The 12752-nt window shown below is 44.4% G+C and overlaps 1 protein-coding gene across 1 annotated transcript; it reads left to right on the plus strand.

Moving 5' to 3' along the window:
- Positions 1-6292: 6292 nt before the first annotated feature.
- Positions 6293-8540, plus strand: LOC311100310 (nucleoplasmin-like). The gene is made up of 9 exons (XM_084141172.1): positions 6293-6364; positions 6600-6658; positions 6767-6849; positions 7083-7199; positions 7481-7574; positions 7796-7920; positions 8129-8154; positions 8281-8314; positions 8501-8540. The coding sequence occupies exons 2-9, from the start codon at positions 6622-6624 to the stop codon at positions 8531-8533; spliced, it is 549 nt and encodes a 182-aa protein (XP_083997298.1). The 5' UTR covers positions 6293-6364; positions 6600-6621; the 3' UTR covers positions 8534-8540.
- The last annotated feature ends 4212 nt before the right edge of the window (positions 8541-12752 follow it).

Genomic DNA, 12752 nt, shown 5'->3' on the forward strand with positions numbered 1-12752 from the left:
CACACACACACACACACACACACACACACTAAGGAAGCAACAGAGTGGGACGGGGAGTGCTGTAGTATGTAGTACGCGAGTCCAGGACTCGGACTTGACTCGGACTCGACCAGCGATGACTCGGATTCGACCAGTAGTTACTTTGTTGTCAGCAAGTCTCTCCCCCTTGCATTATTCAACATGATATATAGAACAGCAAATGTCAGATATATTATTAGCTGCTAGCCTTACCAATGTGCAAGACAGTAAGTTATTCAGCTTGCTACGTTACAAAATGAAGCATTGAGCACTAACAAGGGACTCGTGACTCGACTCGTGACTCGAGCATAAAGGACTCGGACTCGAATACTAGGGACTTGGGACTCGACTCGGACTGGGGTTTAGTGACTTGACTACATTACTGCCCCCTCCCCCCACCAATCTCTCTCTCTCTCACTCACACACACACCACAGAGACCCGGCGCTGAGCCTGTCATGTCCAACACAGTGACAGGGCTGGTAGGATTGACATATTAATCACCACAGCAGTAACACTGAGACATCCTCCACTCCTCTCCACCTATACCCAGATCCAATTAGCATTCTCCCCCTTCTCCCTGAAGTGTGCACTCGTTCACTCCTTCTCAGGGAGTTAAAAGCATAGGATTGGTGTGTAAAACATACGACAGACACTCCGTCTACACAAACACAATGCTTATCAATCCTTGAGAGGGAGTGTACGAGTGCACACTTCAGGGAGAGACGGGTGTGTCAGAAATGGATTCCGTTTTACCATACAGATGGATCAAAATGAATGAGAGAGTCATATAGGCTGCTGTCCACGGTGCTGAAACACTCAACACTATCAGGAAACAGTAGCGTTTAGATCACACAGATGTGTATGATAGAAATACAGTAAAGCTTCAGTGCTTCTGTTCGTTCTCTAATGATAAAACATCGAAGACGATAAGCAATATCAACAAAGGAGGAGACAACAGTTAGAGGTATGGAGGATGGAGAGAAGTATTACTGGGAGATCTCTCGGTTCTCGCCTCCTGGCTATTCCCCACCACCATACCCTCGCTCTCTCCACTTTCACTATCCCACCCTCCCTCCCTCCCCCCATCTCCCCTCTTACTGTCTCCTCAGTTAGTGAGGGGGAAGGCATCAGAGGGGAGAGATGTGCTTATGCGGCACGTGTGTGTGTGCGTTTGTGTGTGTGTACGCGGAAGAGAGGGGGGGATAAGCCTCTGCAGTGAGACGAGCTCAATGATTATCACAGACCCACAGTCTTACCATCTCACACTCAACCTGTAGTATTCTAGCATTTATGCTGTGTGTGTGTGTGTGTGTGTGTGTGTGTCAGAAAGGTCACTTTCAACAGTTAAGCTCACATAAGCTAATACACACACCACACACACACACACCCACACACACACTAATATGCAGTGGGTGATACTGTAGGTCATCCCCTAGTAGTTGTATTGATTCATTGAACCGCTGGCTCCTTGTCCTCTGGGCACTAAGACACACACAACATGGAAAACAGTGTTAGCCATTGAACAGCACAAGATGAATATGCATCTCTCCTTCACCGTTTCCTTCCTCTCTCCCTCACACTCTCATTTTCATGGCTGTCCCTGAAACCAGTAAGGAATCTCCTTCCCATCCCACACACTCAGCCATGCTCTGTTGAATGACGGGGCTAAGTGTGTGTGTGCAATATGTGTGTGTGTGTGTAGCACTATGTGTGTGTAGCACTGTGTGTGTGTAGCACTGTGCGTGTGTAGCACTATGTGTGTGTGTGCCGTGCAAATGGAGTAGCCCTGTGGCCATTGAAGCTTGGTGTAGAGCTCTTCAACTCCTCTCAGAAGGTTTCTATCGCTACAGAGACCATGTTGAGTTTTCATGTATTCCAACATAATCAACAGGAACTAGCATTGGGACTCACTCCGTGCCTGTTGACTCACTGTACATCAACAAGCCTGCAACAAGCCTGCATGTCTCCCATGGTCCACCTTTTCTCAAAAGGCTTAATTAGAATGAGTGTTCGACACACTCAATGCACACAAATCTGTGGATGGGGGACCTATGTTTCTGTTATTACACCTACTGTAATTCTATGGCTCTGTATCTATGGCTCCGTCCTCAGCTAGTTTTTAATTCCTCCTCTAGTCAATCACCCAAACCACTCTCTTTCTCACAAACACACACACTCTCTCATCAGTTTCATTAGTATTCAGTCAACACGTTGCTGTCGTTAAAGTGGTCAATTCCACCGGTCAAGCTAGAAGCCATCAGGGACGCAATCAACTCCATAATCATCTAAATTATTCCACATTATCCTGCAATTTATATTTCATATGAAATCCGACTGGATGGCTCATTACTGAAGGCCTGTATTTATGTCTGAATATTATGGGAGAAATATGAGCCAACATTGCAATCAGAGGAAGAGGTCTTGTATTCATCTGGCATAGAGAATGTGCAGCTGTTATGCAGGCCTTTGAGTAGGCCTAGTTAAAGATAAATGGGTGTTGTGTTACAATGTTGTTGAAGTTTGTGTCAAATACACTTATGGCCAACACTTTCAATGGCCTACTCTTTCTCTCTTTCATTATATGGCTGCATCTCTCTCTCTCTCTCTCTCTCTCTCTCTCTCTCTCTCTCTCTCTCTCTCTCTCTCTCTCTCGCTCTCTCTCTCTCTCTCTCTCTCTCTCTCTCTCTCTCATCCCTTCATCTTGCTCTCTGGTCTATTCCCCAAAACCCAAAATGGTACTCTTGGATGGCCTGTGTGGGAGCAAGTGTGAGTATGCGTATATGAGAGTTTTGTGTGAGTGTGTGTGGGTTCCGCTTAGGGGTGTGGTAGTCGCACACTCAGCTCATGTTCTTTCCACTCTGTTCTCTGCTGACTGCAGAGATCCGAGCCCACAGGGTTGCATTAAGTATACATCCCACGGCTGTCTGCAGAACACAAACACACATACACACACACATACATATAGAGAATGAGAAGATCTGAGGCTCTCACACAACAACAAACTGCTTGCATTGTTTTCAACAACATCATCGTTAAAACTCATCCCTCATCACGCCACACACATTAAGGCTACACAGTCACTCACTACAACACTGTATAAGCTTACACAGTAGCCTACACACAGTCACTCACTACTACTGTGCTAGTCTTGGAAATCCCAGACCTAGGGAAACAGCTACATTGGTACATTGTGGGAGGCAACCCGTCTGTCTAGATTAGAGAGACTGCTACTGTACTAGCCTACTCACCACACAGTGGATTGGATTTTCCACTGGGATTTTCCCTAAAAAAACCTGGAACACAAGTGGCATGAATCCATAGAGAATGATAGAGGGCTCTAGTGGCCAAAAGGCTGTGTTAGCATGGGCAGCGCCACTGGGGGCTTCCACCATTTTAATGTAGTCAACTGGGTGGGACTTCATTTTACATTTTAGTCATTTAGCAGACGCTCTTATCCAGAGCGACTTACAGGAGCAATTAGGGTTAAGTGCCTTGCTCAAGGGCACATCGACAGATTTTTCACCTAGTCGGCTCGGGGATTAGAACCAGCGACCTTTCGGTTACTGGGACAACGCTCTTAACCACTAAGCTACCTGCCGCCAACTTCATTGGCTGATCCCTCCTGGTGACCCTGTTGGAGTCATGTCCAACCAGGTTATCAGGAAGGATCATCCAATTGTGAAGAAGAAAATGTACTACTTCAAAATGGAGATTGCCTCAATGGCGATTCCAATGTTGTCACAGATGCTTTAATGGAACAGATACAAAGATGAGTCCTCTATCTAGCTCTATGCATGAATGCAACAACAAATGTGTCTGAACCCCAAATCACCCTCTTCCCCTCATCCCTCGGCCCTCCATTTGCGCGTTCATGCACGCCTCCGCCAAGTGTCCCATAGCTGAGGGAAAGAAAATGATCGAGGGTGTTAGCCCCTCCGGTACGCACTTCGACTGAGCCTGCAACTCTGCCGGCTTCATATCGAAGTGGAATCCCATAAGGCACGGTCTTCTTCTTCTTCTTCTTCTTCTTCTTCTTCTTCTTCTTCTTCTTCAGTGGGGTTTAACGGCAGTTGGCATCCAATATTAACGTTGCATTACCGTCACCAACTGGACTGGAGTTTAAATCCATTATACTTTGTGATACAAAAATTTGAAAATTAAAAAAAGAAATAAATTACCCCCCCCCCCCCCCCCCCGGGAGTACAGAACACTACCATTCAACACACCCTGTAACTCTTCTGCAGTAAAACCTCATAATCCCAAATACTTCTCTGCAGCTGCCACCACAACTCCTATTTTCTGTGATTTACGTTCCATTCCTGCGGTACAGTTGATAACCATGGCAATGAACGCTAAAAAGCCAACCTTATTGAAGCACATTTCATTTGTAGGCCCATCAAAGGTCAAATAGGGGGTGCTTATATTTGTCCTGTTTCACACATGTACAAGTGTGTGAGACCCTTGGAGAGTGGGGGATCTCTCACCCTTGACCCATTTCCTCTACTTTCTTCACTGCCTCAGCATGCTACACCTTCTGTACAACTCTGACCCTGGCAACCTCCACCTGCCTCTCTCGCACCGGACACTTCTGATCCCCAGCAACATGGGCACCCCTACAGTTAAGACATACCACTTCTTTCACAGATACTACACATTCCTTTGTCCCATGCACACTTCTCGCATCTAGGATTCTCCCTCCTACACACTGCTGCAACATGACTATTTTATTTTCATTTTTTATTTGACCTTTATTTAACTAGGCAAGTCAGTTAAGAACAAATTCTTATTTACAATGACGGCCTACACCGGCCAAACCCGGACCACGCTGGGCCAAGTAAACTTGGCACCTGACACACCGTAGTTGATTCGGCAATAAAGCTCTTACGGGATAACTGATATATCCTAACATGACTTTGTTGGGCAACGACTCAGCATCAAAACTCAACAGGACAGTGACTTTTCTGTTTCGCACCAAACGGTGACCGTCACAGACACTGGGAATCTTCAACTTCAGTTGATCCACCTCCACCCTTACCGCTACCCCAGTAATTATTCCTTTCAATTGGGCCCGGTTCTTGAGAGCAAAGCAAGTAACAGGTCTGGTCCCCATTCACGTGGCGCGGAGCGCCGCTCCCTCTGGGTAGAAGACACACAAAAAATCCACTTTGTGTTACCTTGACCGATTCAACAGTACCTAACTCCTTTTTTCCCTCAACCTAAAACCACATATGGGTCAGCCAAAAGGCAGGGGTCCACTTTATCCAAAAATGTCACTCCTACTGGACCAGGTCACTCCTATCATGACCATCGGTGTAAGGCTCGGACTCCAAGCTCAACACCACACCTGCCACCTCAGGTAATTCATCCCCATTCCCTTCCATATCACCTCCAGCGCTCGTTCTGGAGTACAGCTCATTCTGTTTGCACTTGACACCGATCTTCATCGATACACCGTCTCTCTCGTTGTTGCTAGCTTAATCGGATTCAAACTCATCATCTTTTTCTTCACTCTCCTCATCCTCCTCTTTTTCTGTGGGGTTACTCTCCTCATCAACCTCAAGCTATTTACAGGTTCCTGAGAGGAATGATCGCACTGAGCAGCAGGCTCACTAGACGTCTTCTTCCTAACTTCAATTCTAGCCTTCTTTATCCAACTATTATCAACAGCAGTTCATCCAGTATTCCCCTCACTCTTCCTCCCTCCGTTGCTGGCGTCATCGTCATCATACTCATCCAGACTTCACACCGCTCTCACTCGGACACCTTGTTTTTTTGACTTTCCATTGCCATTTTCAAGAACATGCTCTCCACTCCATGACTGCTCTACTGGGCACCCGATGAGCAATTTTACACAAAAGAATGGAGAGGGTGCCTAATTATATGACACATGCATTTGTTTATTTCTGATGTCCAGACTTGACACATGTAAAAGATGAAACACCTCCCAAATGAAATGTTTATGAGGTTTATATTTTGTCAAATGAGTATTTGTTCATTTGAATTTCATGCTCGTTTTATTATTTAAAAGTGGAACATGAATTGTGTCATTCAAGTCAAGAGTGTTCAGAAGTTGATGTGTTGATTGATCTCCACTCTCTGGAAGTCACCAACACGTGACAACAGAGGGCCATCAGAGCGAGTTGGTAGGGGCTAGGCGGTGGATTGGGAATCACTCAGTGCCTCTGTTCTAGGATGTGTCACGCCCGTTAACGAGCCAATCAGCTTTGGCGCTTGATGCTTTATTAGCGTCACCTGTCTTCTCATCTTCTTTATAATCGTAAATTTCGGGGATTGTATTTCTCGTTCTCCATCTGTCCAGGATCAATTTGAAGTGGAACGTCTTCGGTAAGGAACTTCATGCGACGTTATGATTTAGGCTTTGATGGCGAAATTCCTTGGTTTTAATAAATATTAGCTGACAACTCCACCAGAAACGTCCTTCCCTGTGGCCTTTAGTCGGCTAAATAAATATAGGCCTTGAATAACTTATTATTTTTTTGTATCTACTCCGTTGCACATGGTTTTTAATGTGAAGGTTGTCTCCACGTGAGTGAGTCACGAGTCTATTTGTTTTTCCCAGGTAAACTCTCAAATTTGTAAAAATGCACAAACAGGAAAAACCACTGTCGACACTATGGGGTAGGTTATATTTAGCTAGAAATTGTGTACCTATAGTGCCCTTTTTTTTAAATGTAGTTTTCAGAGCTGTTAGAAGGAATCAGCTTATTTTTGTATTCTGTTTTGTAGGTTGCGAACTCAGTGAGTCAAAGATGGAGGAAACATTCAAAACGGATGACACAAACTACCAACATCAACTCGCCCTGAGAACTGTAAGTCATTACTCAACATGGCGAATCTTTGACATTTTACAATCCAAAAAGTGCTGTACAAACACGTGAACTGACTTTGTTTCAGGTTGTCTTTATTGCAGCCCTGCTGAGCATGTCTGAATTACATTTGAGATCTGTTAATTTGGGTAGCACAACTGCAATCAATACAACCTGGAACGCAATTTAAATAACTTCATTGGTGCATTTTCAAATGACTGACATGTCTTTGGCAGATGTGTCTGGGCGCAGGCGCCAAGGAAGAGTTCAACATTGTGGAGTTGATTACTGGAGAACTGGCTAATGTTAAAGGTGTACCCATGGCCACCCTGCATGCCAATGGCATGCCCATGGTAAAATGTAGTCCCAATCAATTTGTTCTGTGGCAACCTGAATTTTGATTTTAAGCCTATTGCTGTGCCGATAACTTCACAATAGAAAACCAGGTTTATCAATTGAATGATTGTAAAAATAAAAATGCACTTCCCAATTCCCTAGTCCTACATGGCTAATTAAAGTTAACTTAAATCTGCTAATGTTGAGGGAGTAATCACCAGTGGTTACAGGCCTATCCTAGTTGGGTGCCTAGGTCAGTTTGAATAGCAACACTTATTGTCTGTATTGATCTCTCCAGGTCAATCTCTCTGGGATTGAACTCCACCCTCCTGTCACCTTCAGGCTGAAGAGTGGAGCCGGACCTGTTTACATCTGTGGGGAACACGTCGCACGTGAGTAGGGATGCCCTAAATGATGGGTTGATGGGTGTGAAAATGAAGGCCTCTAGCCTTCCAGCTAATCATGGTCTTGAGGAGTAGCTGGTTTATTACTGTAGGATCTGGTGTTATCATAACGTTTTTCCAGGGGGTAGCTCTAGAAGAGGTTCAGACAGCCATAAATTACAGGGCTTTCTAACTGGGAGCTGTCGTTTATGTAACTTGTTGTTTTCAAGTGGAGGATGACTTCTCGGGCATGGAGAGTGATGAGGAGATGGATGAGGAGGAGGAAGATATTGAGGAGTCTCCTGTGAAGCCTGCTAAGAAAGCACCCGCCAAGAATGGAAATGCTGCAGGCAAGGTATCTTTTAGATCTGAAAAATTCTAGCACATTTTATTTTTGAATGATTTTATATTTCAGTTAACATTTTCAGACATTTGGGCACTTGGCACTGAAATACACATACTTCTAGAATGTGCTATTCTTACTCATCAGTATGTCCATTCCAAGCTTGGCGATGAGATGGTATGCACAAACTGATCAGGCTAATGTTGTTCCCCTTTTCCAGAAAAAGAAGGCAGAGGCAGCAGATGAGTAAGTGGTGTTAATCGATGCGTCTATGATGCATTTATGAAATCCATTTCCTGTAAGTGCTTTACAGAAATGTAATTGTTGCTGTATTCGGTTGCCAGAGCCCTAATTTATGCTCTCTCCTTCCAGACCTGCGTCAGATGATGAGAACCCTCCCAAAAAGGTGCTTTAATATTTACTCTGCCTTTTAATATTTATACCTTGCTATATTTACTTTCCTGTTCAATCTGAGAAACTCTGGCTTTGTCCCAAATGGTACCCTGTTCCCTATATAGTGCACTCAAGCTTCTGTCTCCTGTTAGACTCACGACTGGCCTGGTTTTAAAATGGTTGTTTCTGTGTGTTTCAGGGAAAGGGGAGAGGAAGAGGCAGGGGAAAGTAATCCCAGGTAAGTGACTACCTGGAGACTGCCTCAGGGGAGTAATACTAAGCCCTGAGTGGTCCTCCAGAAGTTGTTGGTAGAGCATGGTGCTTGCAATGCCAGGATTGTGGGTTCCATTCCTGGGACCAAATGTATGCACGCATGACTAGGTTGCTTTGGCTAAATGGCATATAGAAAATCCACTCCACTGGACAAAATATAAACGCAACATGTAAGGTGTTGGTTTTGTGAGCTGAAATACAAGATCTCTGAAATTTTCCATACGCACAATGCTTCTGTCAAATTTGTGTACATCCCTTTTAGTGAGCACTTCTCCTCCTTTGCCAAGCTAATCCATCCACCTGATGGGTGTGGCATATCAAGAAGCTGATTAAACAGCATGATCATTACAGGCGCACCTTCTGCTGGGGACAATAAAAGGCCACTAAAATGTGCAGTTCTGTTACATATCGCCAGAGATGTCTCAAGTTTTGAGGGAGCGTGCAGTTGGCATGCTAACTGCAGGAATGTCCACCAGAGCTGTTGCCAGAGAATTGAATGTTAATTTCTCTACCATAAACTGCCTTCAACTTCGTTTTAGAGAATATTGCATAATGTCCAACCAGCCTCACAACTGCAGACCACGTGTAACCATGCCAGCCCAGGACCTTCACATCTGGCTTCTTCACCTGCAGGATTGTCTGAGACCAGCCACCCGGACAGCTGATGAAAGAGTTTGTCTGTAATAAGCCCTTTTGTGGGGGAAAAACTCATTCTTATTGGCTGGGCCTGGCTCCCAAGTGGGTGGGCCTTCCATGGTTGTGCCCTTGCCCCAGAGATTAGGGCCTAATTGATTTCCTTATGAACTATAACTCAGTAAAATAGTTTATTGTTGCGTTTTTATATTTTTGTTAAGTACATGTTTTTTCAATAGTCCACGATAGTCACAAAATGTTTTGCAAGTCAGCAGGTACGTTAAGATTGGACTTTAAAGAAGCGAAATGTCACTGGCCCAAGGCATGGGGCAAGTGACACTTTGGCTGTGTTCTAGATCATCAGAACTGTATGATGGGGAAAATTGTCACGGACTGAGCTAAAAATAGTGAGTCGTTATTTATGATGCAAGGTGATTTGTTCAGTCGGCAGTCGCCTGCAATGTCAAACAGGATTTTCCATGAAGCAAAGCGCTTATCTTAAACTTGACTGCTGACATGCAAAACATTTTGGGACCAACAGTGGACTAATTTTAAAATAATCTAGTTTGAGTAGATTTTTCCTTAGTCTCGCTTTACTGCTGATCTAGGATAAAGCATTGCACATAAAACCTTGGCGCCTGATGACTGCTGATTTGGCTTTACTGAATGACAACCATTTCTTTGGTCTGTTTCAGGTGCTGCTGCTCCAAATGTCCTGTTACAGTTTAGATTGACCAAAGGTTCTGTCAATCAATTTAGTTGTTTCTTTCTACCTGTGCATTACATGGATCAAACTATTTAAACTAAGGCTGTTTATCCTGTACATGTTGGTGCTTTGTAAATAAATTGTTTGGAAGAAATGGTCTTGTCCTGGTCATAGTGGTAGTAATCAACATGTACTGTGTATATGAAACTACATATAATTGGGTTATCACCATTAATCTACAAACCATGTTAGTCGGTCATGTTTATCTAACGTCATCATGTCTGCTCTTCAGGTCGGAAAGTCATAGCTCTAGAAAGACGCCTGAGTTCTCCACTTGGAATTCTGAGTGACTGTTCAAACCCCCCCCCCCCCCCCCCAGTTTTCTTGAACGCACTGAAGTCTGAGTTCAGTTTTGAACGCGGCAGAACAACCTGTCCCAAATTAACCTACACTTGATCCCTACCTCTAGGGTCAACACTTCCATTGGCTCCTGCCTTTACACCCAGCTGGACTGTGACTGTAACATACACTGAGTATACCAAACATTAGGAACACCTTTCCAATATTGACTTGCACCTGCCCTTTGCCCACGAACAGCCTCAATTCGTAGGGGCATGGACTCTACAAAGTGTCACGCGTTCCACAGCGATGCTGGCCCGTGTTGGATGTCCTTAGGGTGGTGGACCATTCTTGATACGTGTGAAACCTAGCAGCGTTGCAGTTCTTGACACAAACCTGTGTGCCTGGCACCTATTACCGTGCCCCGTTCAAAGGAACTTAAATATTTTGTCTTGCTCGTTCACTCTCAATGGCACACACAATCCATGTCTCAAGGCTTAAATCCTCCTTTAACCTGTCTCCTCCCCTTCTACACTGAAGTGGATTTAACATGACATTAGGGAACATAGCTTTCACCTTGTCTGTCTGTCATGGAAAGAGCAGTTAATGTTTTGTATACTCAGTGTAGTTCTCGGTAAGATTCTGGTGAACAGATGGATTTGGAGGACACTGGAGAGACATCACTGCAGTCTGACACCCAGTCCTAAATCACCTAGCTTACCTTGACCCCTACCTTTACCTGTCTACCTCATAAATATAATCCAACTGAACCATTAGTGCAGTTTTCTGTTAGATTCTGGAGAGGAGACATCGCTGGTAGTCTGATTCTAGGGAATAAACCCTACAATACCTGTGGCACTCCAGGACCAGAGTAATTAGGGTTAAGTGCCTTGCTGAAGGGCACATCGGCTGATTTTTCACCTAGACGGCTCAGGGACTTGAACCAGCGACCTTTTGGTTACTCACCCAACGCTCTTAACTGCAAGGCTACCTGCCACCTCTACATCTGCCTTAGAACTAGTGACCAACTCAAAGCAGACCCCAGCGTTAGTTACAGTGCCTTCAGAAAAGTATTCATACCCCTCGACTTATTCCACAATTTGTCTCACCCATCTACACACAATACCCCCAAAATTGTTGCTCATTTATTGAAAATGAAATACAGAAATATTTAATTGACATAAGTATTCACACCCCTGAGCCAATACAGTTAGAATCACATTTGGCAGCAATTACAGCTGAGTCTCTGAGCTTTGCACATTATTCTTTAAAAAAATAATATTTAAGCTCTGTCAAGTTGATTGTTAATCATTGCTAGACAGCCATTTAAGTCTTGCCATAGATTTATAGGTGGTGGAACACAGTTTCGCAAACATTTTTATTTTCATAACAGTGCTTCTAATCTAACTGATCATTGATCTTCAGTGGGCTCAATGTTTCAATTAACCACACAATCCACAACATCTTTGGCTTGAGTGTGTATATACAGTGGGGAGAACAAGTATTTGATACACTGCTGATTTTGCAGGTTTTCCTACTTACAAAGCATGTAGAGGTCTGTAATTTTTATCATAGGTACACTTCAACTGTGAGAGACGGAAACTAAAACCCAAATCCAGAAAATCACATTGTATGATTTTTAAGTAATTAATTAGCATTTTATTGCATGACATAAGTATTTGATCACCTACCAACCAGTAAGAATTCCGGCTCTCACAGACCTGTTAGTTTTTCTTTAAGAAGCCCTCCTGTTCTCCACTCATTACCTGTATTAACTGCACCAGTTTGAACTCGTTACCTGTATAAAAGACACCTGTCCACACACTCAATCAAACAGACTCCAACCTCTCCACAATAGCCAAGACCAGAGAGCTGTGTAAGGACATCAGGGATAAAATTGTAGACCTGCACAAGGCTGGGATGGGCCACAGGACAATAGGCAAGCAGCTTGGTGAGAAGGCAACAACTGTTGGCACAATTATTAGAAAATGGAAGCAGTTCAAGATGACGGTCAATCACCCTCGGTCTGGGGCTCCATGTAAGATCTCACCTTGTGGGGCATCAATGATCATTAGGAAGGTGAGGGATCAGCCCAGAACTACACAGCAGGACCTGGTCAATGACCTGAAGAGAGCTGGGACCACAGTCTCTAAGAAAACCATTAGTAACACACTACGCCGTCATGGATTAAAATCCTGCAGCGCACGCAAGGTCCCCCTGCTCAAGCCAGCGCATGTCCAGGCCCGTCTGAAGTCTGCCAATGACCATCTGGATGATCCAGAGGAGGAATGGGAGAAGGTCATGTGGTCTGATGAGACAAAAATATAGCTTTTTGGTCTAAACCACTCGCCGTGTTTGGAGGAAGAAGAAGGATAAGTACAACCCCAAGAACACCATCCCAACCGTGAAGCATGGAGGTTGAAACATCATTCTTTGGGGATGCTTTTCTGCAAAGGGGACAGGACGACTGCACCGTATTGAGGGGAGGATGGATGGGGCC

The sequence above is a fragment of the Coregonus lavaretus genome, assembly GCF_964263955.1.
Source record: "Coregonus lavaretus genome assembly, chromosome: 24".
In the NCBI taxonomy this organism is placed as follows: Eukaryota; Metazoa; Chordata; class Actinopteri; order Salmoniformes; family Salmonidae; genus Coregonus; species Coregonus lavaretus.

What these genes read in the sequence shown, in the direction of transcription:
- LOC311100310 (XM_084141172.1), top strand. Translation starts at nt 6,622, where the DNA reads ATGCACAAACAGGAAAAACCACTGTCGACACTATGGG. An exon ending in ATCAACTCGCCCTGAGAACT is followed by an intron (nt 6,850 to 7,082) that starts GTAAGTCATTAC and finishes TGTCTTTGGCAG; the next exon opens with ATGTGTCTGGGCGCAGGCGC. An exon ending in ATGCCAATGGCATGCCCATG is followed by an intron (nt 7,200 to 7,480) that starts GTAAAATGTAGT and finishes TGATCTCTCCAG; the next exon opens with GTCAATCTCTCTGGGATTGA.